The sequence below is a fragment of the Mesoplodon mirus genome (assembly GCF_964341445.2).
Source record: "Mesoplodon mirus genome assembly, chromosome: 4".
Taxonomy (NCBI): Eukaryota; Metazoa; Chordata; class Mammalia; order Artiodactyla; family Ziphiidae; genus Mesoplodon; species Mesoplodon mirus.
In genome coordinates this window covers 56,723,135-56,742,057 of record NC_138979.1, presented here as the reverse complement: position 1 = coordinate 56,742,057, position 18,923 = coordinate 56,723,135, and the positions used below count along the sequence as shown (strand labels likewise).

General features: G+C 40.9%; 1 protein-coding gene across 5 annotated transcripts in view; it reads right to left on the bottom strand.

Annotated features, from left to right (window-relative positions):
- The window catches only part of ZWILCH (zwilch kinetochore protein), a 40,811-nt gene extending 21,892 nt beyond the window's left edge, over positions 1 to 18,919 (bottom strand). For 3 of the 5 annotated variants that reach the window (XM_082617516.1, XM_082617517.1, XM_082617518.1), the window contains exons 1-8: positions 18,617 to 18,919; positions 15,146 to 15,197; positions 11,130 to 11,225; positions 8,192 to 8,310; positions 4,406 to 4,605; positions 3,809 to 3,879; positions 2,977 to 3,132; positions 1,383 to 1,454 (exon numbers count right to left, since the gene is read on the bottom strand). In XM_082617516.1, the coding sequence (XP_082473642.1) occupies positions 1,383 to 1,454; positions 2,977 to 3,132; positions 3,809 to 3,879; positions 4,406 to 4,605; positions 8,192 to 8,310; positions 11,130 to 11,225; positions 15,146 to 15,197; positions 18,617 to 18,669 (819 nt within the window). In that variant the 5' untranslated portion in view covers positions 18,670 to 18,919. The remainder of the gene's footprint in view (positions 1 to 1,382; positions 1,455 to 2,976; positions 3,133 to 3,808; positions 3,880 to 4,405; positions 4,606 to 8,191; positions 8,311 to 11,129; positions 11,226 to 15,145; positions 15,198 to 18,616) is intronic. The other 2 variants (XM_082617520.1, XM_082617519.1) reach the window with 1 other exon arrangement.
- Between the last annotated feature and the right edge of the window lie 4 nt (positions 18,920 to 18,923).

The following is an 18,923-nucleotide window of genomic DNA, read 5'->3' as shown; positions in this document are numbered from 1 at the left end:
CGTATGACCCAGCAACTCCACCCAAGAGATGTGTAAACATATGCCACATAAAAACTTATACACGACTATTGGGCCTCCCTGGTGGCGCAGTGGTTGAGAGTCCGCCTGCCGATGCAGGGGATACGGGTTCGTGCCGCGGTCTGGGAGGATCCCATATGCCGCGGAGCGGCTGGGCCCGTGAGCCATGGCGGCTGGGCCCGTGAGCCATGGCCGCTGAGCCTGCGCATCCGGAGCCTGTGCTCCGCAACGGGAGAGGCCACAACAGTGAGAGGCCCGCGTACGGAAAAAAAAAAAAAAAAAACTTATACACGACTATTCATGGCAGCATTATTCATAAATAGCCAAAAAGTAGAAACAACCAAAACATATATCAACTGATGAATGGATAAACAAAAATGTAGTACATATGCACACTGGAATGTTATTTAGTAATAAAAAGGAACAAAGTACTACAGAAAGTAGATCAGGGGCTGGCAGGGGTGGGAGGTTTCTGCTAATGGGTATGGGGTTTCTTTTTGGGGTGATGAAAATACCCTAAAATTAAATATGGTCATGGTTGTACAACTCTGTCAGTATACTAAAGACTATTGAATTATATACTTAAAACGAGTGAATTTTATGGGATGTAATTTCTATCTCAATAAAGCTGTTAAAAAAAAGAAAAGAAAAAAAGAAGTAAGTAGGGCAGTGACTGGATATAACTGGCTTTGTACACCAAGCTAAGACATTTGGAATTTCTACTGCATTAAAATGACTCCCCCCAACGCCCCACCAGGACCTCCCTGGTGATCCAGTGGTTAAGAATCCGCCTTCCAATGAACTAAGATCCCACATGCCGCGGAGCAACTAAGCCCGCCCACCTCAACTAGAGAGGAGCCATAAGGAAAGATCCCTCATGCCACAACTAAGACCCGACGCAGCCAAAAGTAAATAAATAAACACATAAATAAACAAAATGAGCTCCCCCCCACACCCCTGAGATTGAATTTGTAGAGTGGAGCTTAAATTACTGGAACATAAAAACACATGCTCATTAATCTTCAGCATCAATCAAAATCCCAATTAGTAACAAGCAGATTATACACACATTTGGAATTAACTGGCAACTGACTCACCTGGAAAGAGGGGAATCCATCATATGAATAAAACTCAAATACTTCGCAGAAAAGGCAAAAGAACTGTTACCCATTAACTACTAACCGATGAATGTTCCCTTTAACTGCAAGGACAATTACCACACAGTAACGCTGCCCCAATTGCCAAGCACATAACATTTGGAACAAATTTTGAAGAACACAAAACTAAATAACAATGACACTAGTAAACATTTTAATGAAAACATGAGATTTAATACAAGTTACAAATTCCAGAAGGATACTCACAAGGAGAAATTTCAGTTGTCTGTGAAGATGATTCAGAGGACCTCTGGGCTCTCCCAATTCCACCTTAATATTCTAAAAAGTTCCCAGAGTCAGTTTTAACTGGTAATCCCATCTTCTCTGCATCAGGGTCACAGTTATTTGCATTTCAAACTACCCACACATTTAAAAATATATTTCATAAAGCACTAGTGAATTGAAAAAGTAGGTCAATACTGCATTTAGAACACCTTCCCCAGCATTCCACAGACCCCGCCCATCCCAATACAGTACCCTAAATTCAGGCCACCAGAACCCCTCTCTATACCACAACTGCAGCTACATGGAACACATGCTCTCCTACTCCGTCCCACTGAATTTCCAAAAGGACAAGGAGTAGAAATATAAATAAATACATCTCAAGACTCGGTGACAAACTTAGCATTACCACACACCAAAAACAACACCCTCCCTCCCCCAATAAATATGCTCATTAGACTTCTAACTGTTAAATCTACAATGTGCTGTCTTAGCCAGAGGTCAAAGTTTTATAAACCTAAAACCTTAAAAAAAAAAACGCCGGGGGGATGGTTTGAAAGAGAAGAAAATAGTAAATGCCAGTATGTAAATTCCTATTGCAGGAAAAGAAAAGCGCTAAAAATATAATTATCCATGAGCCACCACTCTGAGGAAACCACTTGTAACGCTATCCAGGCCTTTGTGTACACATTTTTAAAAACCATAGTTGAGATCCTACTGTACATATAATTTTGTATTTTTGGGGTCTTTTCTTTTTTCCCTTAATAATAAGCATTTTCTCTCATTATTAAAGATATTTTAAACTATGATTTTAAAAATATATATACACGATTTCATCATGAAAACCTATTTAAATCATTTTCCTACTGACGATTCAGGTTTTGTTTTTTCCTTTTTTTTTTTTTTTTTTTTTTTCTTTTTGCGGTATGCGGGCCTCTCACTGTTGTGGCCTCTCCCGTTGCGGAGCACAGGCTCCGGATGCGCAGGCCCAGCGGCCATGGCTCACGGGCCCAGCCGCTCCGCGGCATATGGGATCCTCCCAGACCGGGGCACGAACCCGTATCCCCTGCATCGGCAGGCGGACTCTCAACCACTGCGCCACCAGGGAGGCCCCAGGTTTTGTTTTTAATGTTTTCTAAACACAGCTATGTGACTGCATTGAATATCTTTGTCCATATATTTTTGTTACCAATTCTGATTAATTTCTTAAGAGAGATTCTAGAAATGTAAATATAGGGTGAAAGGTCTGAATAATGATTCTTGATGTGGTGCCAATATCTGCATTCTTTTAAGAACAGCAGAGATTATAAGTCACTGTGATGATTCTGTTTGAGTCCCCACACAAGAGACTTTATTAATCATAATTGCAGCACTGTGGATAACTGATAGATCAGATCACCTGGCAAAACCTCCACTGGCTGCTCTGGTGAGACTCTTTCAGGGGCAAGCTGAGCCTTTCAGAGCTGCCCAGGGAGAGCTAAGCCTGGGGCTGGGCTGGAAGCATGGAGCACTAGCAACAGGCAAGTTCAAAGTAAATCCACACTGAGTAAACTCAACAGAAAGAAGGGTTTGCTCCTACCAGAGTCGCAGTTGAAGAGAGTGGAGGGATTTGAAGAATCTCATCCACAGGACTCCAGGAAATATCCAAAGTGATCGTAGTCTGTGAGGCAGCAACTGTATCATCCAAGGCAGTGGACTTAAAGAGCTCATACTGGGCAAAGCCGCTGGCTGTTAACTGAAAGAGTGCATCCAGCAGACCATTAGCTGTGCTTTCACAAGGCCAAAGGCCCATTATCAAAATGAGTTTGACTCTTTTCCCAAAAGAAAAAGTGTCGAGGACTTCCCTGGTGGTACAGTGGTTAAGAATCCACCTGCCAATGCAGCGGACACGGGATCAAGCCCTAGTCCGGGAAGATCCCATATGCTGCAGAGCAACTAAGTCCGTGAGCCACAACTACCGAGCCCACATGCCACAACTACTGAGGCCCGCGAGCCCTAGAGCCCATGCTCCACAACACGAGAAGCCACTGCAATGAGAAGGCTGCGCACCGCAACGAAGAGTAACCCCTGCTCGCCACAACTAGAGAAAGCCCGTGCGCAGCAACAAAGACCCAACACAGCCATAAATAAATAAATATATAAATATATAAATATATAAAATAAAAAAATTTGTTTAAAAAAAAAAGTGCCGTGCTTTTATCCCAAATGGAAAAATAAGACAATTCTTTTTCATCACAAAGATTAGCTAAAAGGCAAGGCATATATTTTCAGTTATTAGTTGATATGAAAATAAACATTTTGATACTACAGAAAAATATCTAGTCATATTAGGAGTGAAAAAACCTTTACACTAGGAAGGCAGATTGTTAGCAGTTTGAAGAAAATAATATGAATAGAAGAGAAATACTTACAGTAGACAAGTGATGTCTTTTCTTGTGTGAATTTCTGAGGTCTTCAAGATTTACAGAATAATTTTTATCAGCTATAGGACATGAAAGAAAGAAAAAACTTTACAGGTACAATTCAAAATTACATCATTAGAGCTAGAAAATTATAATCCCTCAAATTCTGAGGGTATCACAACTTAACACTAATAACTGTTGAAATTAAATTTTAAATCACAGATGAAATGTTTTTAAAAGAAGGAAAGTGGAACAGAGGTCAATAATACTACCAAAAGTAGAATTAAAGGCCCACTATGAAATTGGAATTATAGTCAACTTTTTTATCCTCCAATGAAAACTTCCAAAAATACACACATATAAATGAAATGAAACCCAAATAAAACAGCCATAAACTCCTGTTTGGACTTCTGAAAATCTGTTTCTGGACTATCTCCTACATGCTGCAAGTTACACACTGCAGTAGATTCATGGTGGCTAACACAAGTTCCACTGTGTGCACTTCCCTCCTAACAATATCAAGTTTCAGTAAAAACCACAAAGCAATAACTATACAAATAAATATATACACACACCCCCACAAAAGCAAGAGAAGTGAGCTCTCACCTTTACAGGTGACCATGCACAAGACAATTCCTGTGATGCTGTTATTGGTTATGATAAGCTCAGCTCCCAGCCAACAGGTACCTTCAGGATCTGAACCATCACACCTTACCCAAAGCGGAGGAAGGGCAGTAACTGGACGATTAATCTTCAAATGGGTCATATTAGGATTGTGAGCCATGGTGTAAAGTCCAATTAACTGCCTTGGAAACAACAGTAGGAAGAATAAATTAGACATAGAGACTGTCAATCAGTCAAAAGTTTTCTTTTCCAAAGATATCATGAACAGTAGCTACAATTCTGACTCTGATCCCACTTCTGATCACCATCTAAGATTTTATACCCAATTCCAATGTGTGGGGTTTTTCCTTACACCAAGCAATTCTGACACCAGCTGGGTATCCTACAATTCAACTCAATTCTGACACTATCTACCCAAAGATAGCATCAGCTCCCGCAGGTTAAAGCCTCAGTCCTACAAGACTGCCTCCCCGCAACTTCCAATTGCCAAATTCCAAGTCAAGGTTGTCATCTGTGTGTCTATAGATCGCAGGTCCCAACAACCCCCTCCTTGGGTTAAATTAACATGCTAGAGCTGCTCACAGAACTCAGAGAAACATTTTATTTGCTAGATTACCAGTTTATTATAAAAGGGTAGAACTCAGAAACAGCCAGATGGAAGAGATGCAAAGGGAAAAGTATGAGGAAAAGGGCACAGAGCTTCCAGGGCCTCTCCTAGCAAGCCACTCTCCCAGCACCTCCATGTGTTCACCAACCCAGAAGCTCTCCAAACCCTCTCCTTTTGGTTTTTTTTTTTTTTTTTGCGGTACGCGGGCCTCTCACTGTTGCGGCCTCTCCTGTTGCGGAGCACAGGCTCCGGACGCGCAGGCCCAGCGGCCATGGCTCACGGGCCCAGCCGCTCCGCGGCATGTGGGATCTTCCCGGACCGGGGCACGAACCCGCGTCCCCTGCATCGGCAGGCGGACCCCCAACCACTGCACCACCAGGGAAGCCCACCTTTTGGGTTTTTATGGAGGTTTCATTACATAGTCACAATTGATTAAATCACTGGCCACTGGTGACTGAACTTAACCTCCAGCCCCTCTCCCCACCAGAGGTTGGGTGGGACTCAAAGTTCCAACCCTCCAGTCACATGCTTGGTTCCCCTGGCAAGAAGCCCCCATTCTTAGGTTACCTGGGGTGGGGTCCAAAAGTCACCTCATTAACATAACAAAAGACACCTTTATAGTTCGCCACACCTAGGAAATTCCAAAGGTTTCAGGAGCTGGGCACCAGGAACAGCAGAAAAAGACCAAATATGTTTCTTATTATACATCACAATATCACAGAATCCCAGAAACAAAAATCTGGAAAGAAGTGGCAAAATACATAAAAGTTTCACCAAGTGAAGAAGTGGGAGCAAGGCACACGAGGCAGATCGAGAAGTGACCAAAAAAAAAAAAGACAAAGTGGGTTTCCCTAGTGGCGCAGTGGTTTAGAGTCCGCCTGCCGATGCAGGGGACACAGGTTCGTGCCCCGGTCCGGGAGGATCCCACGTGCAGCGGAGCGGCTGGGCCCGTGAGCCATGGCCGCTGAGCCTGCGCGTCCGGAGCCTGTGCTCCGCAACGGGAGAGGCCGCAACAGTGAGAGGCCCGCGTACAGCAAAAAAAAAAAAAAAAAAAAAGACAAAGTGTAGCTACTACAAGCAGGGAGTTCAATATGGCAGGGATAGAGGGTCATTGGGAGTGGAAGTAGGCTGTGAGATTAAGCAAAAGAAATAACAGAATATGTCAATTACATCTCAGTAAACCTGGGGGGTGGGAAAAAGTAGAAGCCAATAAATATATGAAGATGCTTGAGGTCATTAGTCAGGGAACACTTAAGGAAATTTGAATATAGTCTCTGGATTAGATGGTAATATTGTAACAATGTTAAATTTCCAGATTGTGATGACTGTTCTGTGGTTATATAAGAGAATGTACTAGATTCCAGGAAATACATAGTGAAGTATTTAAGGGGGAAGGAGCATGATGTCGCCAACATACTGTTAATATTTCATTTAAAAAACTGTGTGTGTGTGACACGTGTCTGTTATACAGATGGGGGAGTGGGCAGGAGTGGGAGGAGCAGAGGAGGAGGAACAGGCGACAGAATCACAAAGCAAAGACAGCAAAACGTAAACAATGGTCAACCTGGTTAAGGGTACACAGAAGTTCCCGAACTATTCTTTTAATTTTTCTGTAAATTTGAGTGTATCAGAATTAAAAGTTACCAAAAATACGGCTTAAAATTTTTTTTCAAAGAGATGAAAACTAAATTTATTACCAACAGATGTTCAGAAAAGGCATTTCTAAGGGATTGTACTTCAATAAAGAAATATAATAATCCCAGAAGGAAGGTCTGAAATGCAAGAAGAAATGGAGAGCAAAGAAATGATAAGCCTGTGGATAAATCCTAACAAACACTGGCTGGAGAAAACAATGCAAATAAATAATGTTCAAGTTGTGGGACAGAAAAGAAAAAAAAGGCCAAACATGACTTAAAATCAAGAAGCCAAGAAAGAAAAGACTGATTAACTACAAAAGATTTTAAAAGCTTCTACACAGCAAAACAAAACAAAACAAAAAAACCCCACCATGGGGGCTTCCCTGGTGGTGCAGTGGTTAAGAGTCTGCCTGACAATGCAGGGGACACGGGTTCGAGCCCTGGTCCGGGAAGATCCCACATGCCACGGAGCAACTAAGCCCATGAGCCACAACTACTGAGCCCGCGTGCCACAACTACTGAAGCTCTTGTGCCTAGATCCCGTGCTCCACAACAAGGGAAGCCACCACATTGAGAAGCCCGCGCACCACAACTAAGATTAGCCCGCGCTCTCTGCAACTAGAGAAAGCCTGCGCACAGCAACGAAGAACCAACACAGCCAAAAATAAAAAAAATTAAAAAACCCACATGAAGGAAAGTCACTTTGTGAATATTGTTATTATGGTCCTTATTCTCTAATATTGTTATATATATAACCAGATCCTCCAGGACTCCTTGAAAGCAAAGACTTCTTGGTTTTGGAGTTGAGGGAGGCCGGGCAGACAGAAAGTCATATGTTGGGGGGTGGGTAGTGAAACTGGCAAAGCAGACAGAGGCTGTAGGATTTCTAACAGGGGCACTACTGGCATCTGGGTGGGATAATTCCTCGTTGGACAGGAGAGCCCCATGCACTGCAGGACATTTACCATCCATGGCCCAGGCCAAAAGCTCCCCTGAATCACTGTGACGATCAAAAAGTATCCCTGCATATTTCCAATTGCCTGCTGAGTATGGCACCCCTCATGGAGGACCACTGGATTGGATGCTGAAGGCTCCTATGTGTCACTCATAAGGAATTTGGATTTTATCATGAGGAAAAAGGACCACTGAAGGATTTTTAAGCAGGGAAGCAATACAATCAGGCTTTCATTTTATAAAGATCACTCTGGCAGCAGTGAGGAAAAAAGATTGGCGAGGAACCAGATTAGAAATAAGGAAAACAATTAAAAGCAACAACAGTAAACAGTATAGGGGAATGGAGAAAGGGAAGATCACCGCAGTTGTCTTAGTTAGGCTTGGGATACCTATGGTACAGTCAAGAGACAGTCAAGTAGAGCTATCCTTAGAGAATTGAGTATACACATCAAGGGGGAGGCGAAAGGAGAGAGGGAGGGATCTAGCTAGATACATACTTTTTTCCCAATGTTTATAAGAACACTTCTATTTAAATCCTACCCTCGACCCCTACACTAAGAAAAAACTTACCTGGCTCTCCCAACTGGTAAAGCAAGTGGTCCAACATTTTCACCAGTAGAGAAATCAGAAATAGCAGTTTCTTCGGATTGTAGTTCTTCAACATGACTTGTTTCTTCCTTTTCTAAAGGCTTTAAAAATGTTTAATTATTTAACCAGGTAAAAGGACACTTAAGGTAATAGTCAACTCTTCACTATGCTAGAACATAACGTACTGATTTCTAAACGCTTAAGCACAAAATGATTGGGTTATAACAAGAATCATAGCTACAAACCAATTTGGTACCCATAAATCTCACCGTCAGAAGCATTTCCACTGTCCTATAAAGATACTGATCTAAGTTGCTACTGATAAAGGAAGTACCTGATACCATCAGAAAAGGAAGTGCTCTACCATGTACAAAGTGATGTACAAACACCAAGGGAAACCCACGGAAGACTCCCTGATTTTGTCACTCCACAAAACTTGAAGGTTCACAGCCCTTACTCCTTAAGTCTATTCCTCTTAGGGCTATCAGCTCTCACTTGTGTTTCTGATATCCATGTGTTTAAGTAGTTAAATAGCTCAGTTCTGCCAATAGTAACAATAATTTTAAGAATTAACATTTCCTGAGCATGTACTATGTACCAGTACTGTTCCAAGCTTTCTTTCATTTTTCATAAAAACCCTGAGATAGATACTATTATTAACCCTGTTTTATTGACCGGAAAACTGAGTTAGTGAATGGCTGAATAGCTTGCCTAGAATAACACAGCTGCTGAGCAGCAAAACTAACATTTGAATCTAGGTAGTCTGACTTCAAAACTCAAGTTCTTATCCACTAAGCTCTTCTAGCAGTAAATACTTAATAGGTATCTGACCTAGATGTTTCCTCAACTTTGAATTTCTTCTGTCAGATTCCAGATTTTATTCCCTTCCAGGCCTGGGTTTCCAAATAGTTCCTAGAAGTATCCAAGAAATGTCATTTTCCCGTCCGTTCTACTTTTCAATATCCATCTACCTAAAACTCATGCTTTAAGCTCTACTGATCTTTGTAGAAATAAAGCCCATTTTAATTGTTCCCCAACCAAAAATGCCAGGTAACTCCTCACACCTCCAAGCTGCATCCTCACTAGTATCCCAACCAATTTCCACAAATCCCTCTGCTCATCTTTACCTTTTCCCAGATAACTCATCTTCATCCGACCAACTTCATTTTTTCAGCTTTTGCTCAACAAACATTTTCCCGTCTATGGGAAAAGTCTAAATTTAACCACATAATTCACCTATAATTATTTTCCAAGCATCTGTCCACCACTGATAAGCATCATTAATACAAAAGACAAATAAATAAGTCCCCTCCTCAGAAAGAAGTTTCTGTGTGTATTTAAAATAAAGAGCTCTTTGTTCATTCATCTCAATCCCGGTCCAGACAGCATGTGGGCCCTAAAGCCGACAAAGATACTCCTTCTAAAGGAACATCCACTTTCCCCTGTTAGATCCTGTTCCTATCTACTTCGGGAAACAACATACCCAAGAATGAGTCCTGGCCCCAAAGCAACTGTGTAATGTGACAGCATTATCAGTACTCAGTTAACATCACTGTTACTGCTCTGCCAAAACAGTTCCCGAACTTCAAACACAAAGGTGCGGTGTGCAGGGCAGAACTAGAGATGCACATGTAGAGAACAAACATATGGACACCAAGCGGGGAAAGCGGCAGGGGTTGGGGGAGTGGGATGAATTGGGAGATTGGGATTGACATGTATACACTAATATGTATAAAATAGATAACTAATAAGAACAATAAATAAAATAAAATTCAAAAATTCAAGAAAAAAAAAACCCCACGAAGGTGTAAGCCTGTAATTATAAAGTGATGCAAAAAATAAGAAGTCCCCTCTTGTTACATTTAACAAGCAAAAATTCAAGTAGAAATTTACGAGTCATAGCTACTTATGCTGTGCTGTTCAAAACAGTAGCCACCCACCAGCCACATGTGGCTTTTGAGCACCTGAAATATGGCCAGATCAAATTGAGATTTAAGTGTAAAATACATACCAGATTTTGAAGACGTAGTATGGAAAAAAAACCTTAAAATCTCATTAATGATTTTTATATGAATTAGGTATTGAAATAACATTAAATAAATTAGATTAAATAAAAGCATTATTAAACATAATTTCAGACCCAGCAATCCTACTCCTAGCCATTTACAGTAAACTGTGCTCACATAAAATTCTGTATAAAAATGATTATAGTAGCTCTATTAGTGATCGTTGAACACTGAAAACAACCCAAATGTCCTTCAAAGGATGAATGGGTAAAGAAACTGTGGTACATCCATACCACAGAATACTACTCAGTAGTTAAAAGAAATGAACCATTAATACACACACAACTTGAATGAATCTCAAAGGCATTATTACACTGAGTGAAAGAAGCCAGACTCAAAAGGTTACACACTTTTGTATGATTCCATTCATGACATTCTTAAGAAGATAAAGCTACAGTGAGGGAGAAGAGGGAATGATTTTTTTTTGAATTTTACTTTATTTTTTTATACAGCAGGTTCTTATTAGTTATTCATTTTATAGAGGGAATGATTTTAAAGGGATAGCACGAGGGAGTTTTTTTGGGGTGATGGAACTGTTTTGTGTTCTCATTATGATGGTGATTACCAGATTGTAGACATGTGTTAAAATTCACACAACTGAACAACAAAAGAAAAAGGCAATTTTACAGTATGAAAATTAATTACCTTTTTTTGCAATGAGGCTACCAGAAAATTTTTAATTACATATGTGGTTCACATTATCTCTCTGTTGGACAGCACTGTACTTACTACTAAAAGATATTAGAATCCACTGTCACTAACATGCTGATAAGAAAATGTGTACATTTGAGATTATCCACAAGAAACCAAATTTGGCTGTTAAGAATTAACCACAAAGCCCAAGCACTACTTACCACTTTTTCCACGATGAATACTGTGTCATTTTCATTTAGAATATTTTTCAAAGGGTTTGGTTGGCCTTTGCTGATCAACTGCACTTGAACATCAGCCTATTAAAAATGGATTAAGGTCCAGCAATGTTATAGATACACACATATATATGTACAAATATTTAAACACATAAAGACCAGTTCTATGCAAGTAACTGGAAAAGAGAATTTGAACAAGAAGTAATGTTTTCAAAATATAATTTCAGGGCTTCCCTGGTGGCGCAGTGTTTGAGAGTCCGCCTGCCGATGCAGGGGACATGGGTTCGTGCCCCGGTCCGGGAAGATCCCACATGCCGCGGAGCGGCTGGGAGCGTGAGCCATGGCCGCTGAACCTGCACGTCCGGAGCCTGTGCTTGGCAACGGGAGAGGCCACAAACAGTGAGAGGCCCGCATACCGCAAAAAAAAAAAAAAAAAAATATATATATATATATAATTTCATTTATTCTTTGCCCATGTTGTTTTTCATGTTGAGAAAATCTAGCTGGGGAATTCTCTGGTGGTCGAGTGGTTAGGACACTGCACTTTCACTGCCGAGGGTGCGGGTTCAATCCCTGGTCGGAGAACTAAGATCCCTGCAAGCTGTGGCATGGCCAAAAAAAAAAAAAAAAAAAAAAAAAAAAAAAAAAAAAAATTCTAGCCCTTATATCTGTTATCTATGTGTTTCAAGGCCCACCTAAAGAGCACCCTGCCTTGTAAGACCTTTTGATTAGGATCACACTGACATCCTCTTCCCCTAATCATATTGGATTTACTGTTATGAACCGTAAAATTAGCTCTTTACTAAATATTATCTTTTTTCTGATACTATGGAATTTAGAACTTTATCAGTTTATAGGAACTGCCTATTTCTTCATTCCAATTGCAATAAACATTTATTGTAGAAAAGTTTGAAAACAGGTAGCTAAAAGAGATTTTTAAAAACTCATCTATAATTCTACTAGCCAGAGTAGTCACTACTATTATTAGTCTTTTTGGTGTATACTTTCCCTGATCTTTTTCCAGATATATAAATAAATCTATTTAAAGAGAAACATATCAGGACTTCCCTGGTGGTGCAGTGGTTAAGAATCTGCCTGCCAATGTAGGGGACACAGGTTCGATCCCTTGTTGGGGAAGATCCCACAGGCCGCAGAGCACCTAAGCCTGCGCGAGCCACAACTACTGAGCCCGCATGCCACAACTACTGAAGCCTGCGTGCCTAGAGCCCATGCTCCGCAACAAAAGAAGCCACCACAGTGAGAAGCCTGTGCAGAGTAGCCCTGCAGAAGCTACTCTTCTGCAATGAAGAGTAGCCCACGCTCGCCGCAATTAGAGAAAGCCTGCACGCAGCAACAAAGACCCAACTCAGCCAAAATAAATAATAAATAAATAAATAAATAAATAAAATAATAGAAATATATCTGTTATTTTGATAACTCAATAGGATTTTGCTTAAAAAATAAATAGAACATTCTAATGGTTTCATATCATGAACTTCTTTCCATGCCATTAAATGTTCTTAGGCTGTCTAGTACCATGGATCTACCATCACATAATTCCATATTATTCAATATTTGGGTATTTTCAAGTTATATGCTATAACAAACAATTGATAATGGACATCCTTTAAGTACTTTAAGATGAATATCTAAAATCACATTGATATTGTCAAATTGCCTTGAATTCAAATATGTCATACCCACATATTTGCATTCCCATCACTTAGGTCAACACATTATTTTCATTGTTTATTTTTATCTTTATCTTGTTATTGTTTTAATTTTCATTTATTTGATCACTAATGAGAGTGAACAGCCTCTAATATTATTATTATTGACAAATATCTCTCACTATTTGAACCTATTTCTTAGTTTGGATATTGAAGCATTTAGATACCAAGTTCAGAGAGCAAAGGATGCTTTGTTATTCTGATCTACTAAGTTCCTGATCAAGTACTGTTGTGGGTAGAATTACATTCTCCCAAAAGATAAGTTGAAGTCCTAACCTCTGGTTCCTCTGAACGTGACCTTATTTGGAAATAGGATCTTTGCAAATGTAATCAAATTAAGAAGATTAACTAGGTTGGGGGGGGGTGGCCCTAAACCCAATGACTGGTATATTTACAAGGAGAGAGAGATTTAGAGACATAGACACACAGGGAGAATGCCATGTGCTGACAAAGGCAGGTGTTTCAACAAGCCAGGAAACACCAAGGATTGTTGGAAACTACCAGAAGCTAGGAGGAGGCAAGGAAGGATCCTTTCATAGAGGCTTCAGCTGGAACATAGCCCTGCTGACACCTTGATTTCAGACTCCTAGTCCCCAGAACTGTGAGAGAATACATTTCTCATGTTTTAAGAAAACTAATGTGTAGTACATTGTTACAGCAGCCGTAGGAAACTAATATAAGTACCAACTGGTAATAATTCAGATAGGGATGGGCTTCCCTGGTGGCGCAAGTGGTTGGGAGTCCGCCTGCCGATGCAGGGGACGCGGGTTCGTGCCCCGGTCTGGGAGGATCCCGCATGCCGCGGAGCGGCTGCGCCCGTGAGCCATGGCCGCTGAGCCTGCGCGTCCGGAGCCTGTGCGCCGCAACGGGAGAGGCCGCAACAGTGAGAAGCCCGCGTACCGCAAAAAAAAAAACAAAAAAACAAAAAAAAAAACAAAAAAAAAACAGATAGGGAGGGATTAATAATACATTTACTTGGATATATTTGATTTTTGAGTTTGGTTAGTGAGAATTCAGATAGTAAGAGATAACTATACAGTTGGCCATTGAAGAACACAGGTTTTAACTGTATGGTCCACTTATACACAAATTTTTTTCAACAGTAAATGCTATAGTACTACATGACCCACTGTCGGTTGAATCCACAGATGTAGAACCTCGGATATGGAGGAACCACATATAGGGAGAGTCCACTATAAAGTTATACTCAGATTTTTGACTGTAGAGGGCCAGCACCCTTAACCCCTTTGTTGTTCAAGGGTCAACAGTATTTGTATTTTTCTTTCTGTGGTTACTTATTTGTATCCTTTGCCTATTCTTCTATTATGATTGTCTTTTTTTTTCTTATTGATTTTAAGAGCTTTTTATATATTTTACACACATGGATATTAGCCCATTTATGACTATTTCTCCTCAGCTCATCTTTTAGAATATAAATTTTAGTTTGCTAATTGTTTTAAGGGATTAAGTTCTATGGGGAGTTTACCTATGGAACACTTGGAATATATTAGATGCTTAAACTTAATAGGGCTTCCCTGGTGGCACAGTGGTTGAGAGTCCGCCTGCCGATGCAGGGGACACAGGTTCGTGCCCCAGTCCAGGAAGATCTCACATGCCACGGAGCGGCTGGGCCCGTGAGCCATGGCCGCGGAGCCTGCGCGTCCGGAGCCTGTGCTCCACAACGGGAGAGGCCACCGCAGTGTGAGGCCCGCGTACCACAAAAAAAAAAAAAAAAAAAAAAAAAAACTTAATAAATTCATGAATGTTTATAGCAGCTTTATTCGTAATTATCAAAAACTGGAAACAATCCAAGTGTCCATCAACTGGCGAAACAGTGGAATACTACTCAACAATAAAAAGGAATGAACTACTGATACACACAACAACACAGTTGAATCTCAAATGCATTACATACTCATTGAGAGAAGCCTGACCCAAAAGGCTACAAACTGTATGGTTTTATTTATATGACATTCTGGAAAAGGCAATACAGAAGACAGAAAACAGAGATATAAAACAGATTAGTAGTTACCAGGGAACAGGGGAAACGGCTGACTATAAAGGGACATGAGGGAATTTTTTGGAGGCGATAGTAATGTTCTTGATTATGGGGGTAGTTATATGGCCTAATGCATTTGTAAAAATTCATAGAACTGTACTCTAAAAGGGTGAAATTTAGTCTACGTAAATTAACTCCAGTAAACTCAACTTTTAAAAACTCAAAATTTTAGGATGATTGAGTTGTTTAAAAACCAAATAAAATGTTCATACCTCATAGATAAATGGATCTTTACAGATTCCTTTCTTTTCTTCATCAAATTCCCTGAAATGCAGAACCACATGTGAAAAATAGAGCTATAGTAGTCTGTCATTTAAACTCAGGAGTTAGTCATTACTTTCTCCAAGAGAAAAACAAAATGCAAAGTATTCATGGCAGTCCTAAGGCATAGTTGAGAAGGGAGAAAAAAGCAGAAAAAGAGGATTAGGTTAACAAGGGAGAAAAAAGAGATGCGACAGAGATTCAAAGACAGCTGCCCCAAAGTGGGTACCACTGCTTCTCAGAGGCAGCAGGAGATTAGGTTGCCTACCTCCACTCTTGTAACTGTTAAAACACAGCGCCGGGCTTCCCTGGTGGCGCAGTGGTTGAGAGTCCGCCTGCCGATGCAGGGGACACGGGTTCGTGCCCCGATCCCGGAAGATCCCACATGCCGCGGAGCGGCTGGGCCCGCGAGCCATGGCCGCGGAGCCTGTGTGTCCGGAGCCTGTGCTCCGCAACGGGAGAGGCCACAGCAGTGAGAGGCCCGCGTACAGCAAAAAAAAAAAAAAAAAAAAAAAAAAAACACAGCGCCAAGTACTAGTAAAGTGTAAGTGACTACATGACTTTCGGGAAGTAAAAATGACTGGATTCCGACCTGCCACTGAATCAGCGGGTAACCATGGAGAAGTTATTTAAGGGTCCCAGGCCTTGGATTTCTATTGCTAAAATGGAAGCATCTACCCTCCCTGTTTTCATGAGCTGTCACTAAACAATTAGTAAATCTGATAATGCGAAAGTATTTCCTTTTTAAAATGTAAGCACAAAACTCTCAGATACTTCATAATTATCATTTTATTCAAGACAGTTGATCCCAAAGCATGTAAACTATTAACCATTAACATACCAAAATGTACATCAGCCTGATCTACACTCTGAAAGAGAAAAGAATCTTTAGAGTCCTAAAGGAACCCAACAGAATGGTTTCAGGATACCATGTATTGTTTGATCCACTCTATAACTCACTGAAATAAAAACTATGACTTACATTGTGGACAAGATTGTGACTTATTCTTAAAGAAGTTTAACTTCTATGTATGCATAACTCAGGGATGTTATTCAATCAATCATTCAAGAATCATGTCACCAGTATGTGTATTATGGGCAGGCACTCTGTGGACAAAAAAGGTGCCTGCCGTTCTGGTAAACACCGAATGCTGCCTGCCATAAAACCATCAGCCACTGCAGCCACCCTGGTGCACCCTGAGGGGAATTCAGGATGCAGAAAAACAGGATACTGGCCCTAGACAGTTAAGATGCGTATCAAAGGAATAATTTCAATGAGTCCAGACTCTTACATCTTCCCATACATGGAAAAGCACTAAAATCATTAACTTGAGATGTCTGTTCTTGTGATTAGTAGTAAACTTTTGATGTTCAACTACTTTTTTGTTTTGTTTTGCTTTGTTTTTGTTTGTTTATTCCCCCAGCAAAAACTCCTATATACTCTGGCTACTCCCTTACCTCTTTGGAACAGTTCTTCAGAGCTTTCTGAGAAGCTGATTCCCAGGCTATAGTCCTCAGTAAGGTCCCCGAATAACATAACTTTTGGGTTTAGTTTTTTTTTAGTGAACAATTCTTTTTTCACACACACACACACACACACACTGTATTTTATTTTTACAAGAGAGAAACAGACTGACACCAAGCATTGTTAATGGATGACCACAACAAAAGCAACAATGACTGCAATTACCAAACATGAAACACACTAATACTATGTCATAATATTTAGTCAACAATTCTTACTAAATGTCCAAGATATAAAACAAATGCATAGCACCTGGTTCATAGTCTTGACTGCAGTCCAACTAGCAAACCAACAATTGCAATACAGGGTGATGAGTCCCAACAGAGGGGAGTGCGGGGTACTGTTGTGGCACAGAGGAAGAGGTTTTGCTAGAGGGCTTGAACTGTATGCTGAAAGCCAAGAGGAGCGCACTACAAGATTTTAAATGAGAAAGATCTCCCTGACCTCCTGATGTGGAGGCTATAAACTTAGAGGCCAGGAAAATAGCTGTGAATAACTTGTAGTACTTCAAAAAAGTGATGATGGTGAACAAAAGCAGTAGGGACGAAGGGAGAACAAGGGCACCTGATGACTTGACTAGATGGAACAGGGGTGGGTGGCAGTGGAAAAGAGAACCAAGTGACAGTCTTGGACTTGGAACTCTTAACTCATAGACAGAATTCAGGAGAATGTCAGGTTGTGGGGAATAGATGAATTCAGTTTCACAGACGTTGAGTTTGAGGTCTCATTTGGAAATTTCCAGTAGGCAGGTGGCTACAAAGGCATTGTGAGGGATACAGGCGGAGAGAAAGACTAACACCTATGAAATAATTAGGAAATGCAAAACGTCTAAATAAAGTTGTATCAACAAGGGACTGGTTAAATAAACATAAAACAGCCATACAATGAAATACTATATAGCCGTTAAAAACAATGAGATGTATAGGCTCTCATATTGAAAGCTATCCAAGACATTGTTTAAAAAAAAAGAAAGAAAGAAAGAAAGAAAAAGGAAAAGCTAGTGATCTTTCTATAATGTTGAAAAACCTGACAAGCATTACCACTTTTGTAAGCAGGAAATAAAAGCAATGAAGACAAATAATGAAAAAGTATGTCATTTAGAAAAGAAGGGGTTAGATTACAACAGTTATCAAAGTGTCAGGCCCGCAGCATCTGTTTCACCTGAAATTGGTTAGAAAGGGAAATTCTTTAGCCCCACCCCAGACCTACCAAATGAGAAACCCTGGAAGGGGGCCCAGCAATCTGTTTTGGCAACCTGCCAGGTGATAGTGATTCATGCTCAAATTTGAGAACTACTGGATTAGATTTTTATGTAGGAGACAGAACTGGATGGAATCCCCTTTAGTACTAGCATTCATTACACGAATAAAACGAAGTTTTAGAGCACTGTGAAACAAAGGTGCTTTAAAGAGCCGACACACCATCGCGTTATCATTATAACTGTTGCTCATATAACTATCTTGAATAGACTATAACAACACGTTTCACGCCAGCCAGGCTTTAAACAGGTGAAGGATGTTAACATCTAGTTTTCTCTATCCTGGTAGGTACCCCTAACGTATCACAAGTTGTGTGCATTATCAGAGTGAATAATGTGCCTCTTGGAAAACTTGTCACCTTCCACCTCGGGTGACAATGTACACATGTTTTCTCCTAAACGAGACTACAAGCAACAGGGCCGACAGCGCCAACAACCCCACACTGGAGCAGGTAACCGGCGTCTCCCCAGCTCCCAGCTCCAGAGAAAGCGGACTTTGTCTACAACATTCGCGCCGCTGGAAACTGGCAAGGAGCTAATCCCCAAGGCTGTGGAAAGAGGCTTGGGGAGGGGATCGAGATACCCCGAGGGAGAAGAGCTGTCCTCACAGCCAAGACAAAAGCAGGGGCTACTACTCACTGAAGGAGACGAGCGTAAAACTCCTCAGCAGCTCGGTTGGTTCGCGACCACATCCCGGGCCAGTTTGACTGCAGATCCGAAACCGCCAAACTGAAACGCGCGCCAGACGCTGACTTCCGGGGTTATGACCCCCCGCCGGGACTACTTTTACCACCACCACCCCCAACAGGTCCCGTTTGTCCACAAAATTAAACTTTTGTTTTATAGCACACAGCTGTTTTTCCTGTCCCAATAGTTTTCCATTCCCGTAAGAAAAAGTTAAAATAAGTTATAACGGTTGAGGAGGAAGACACTCGTCTCGCGAGAG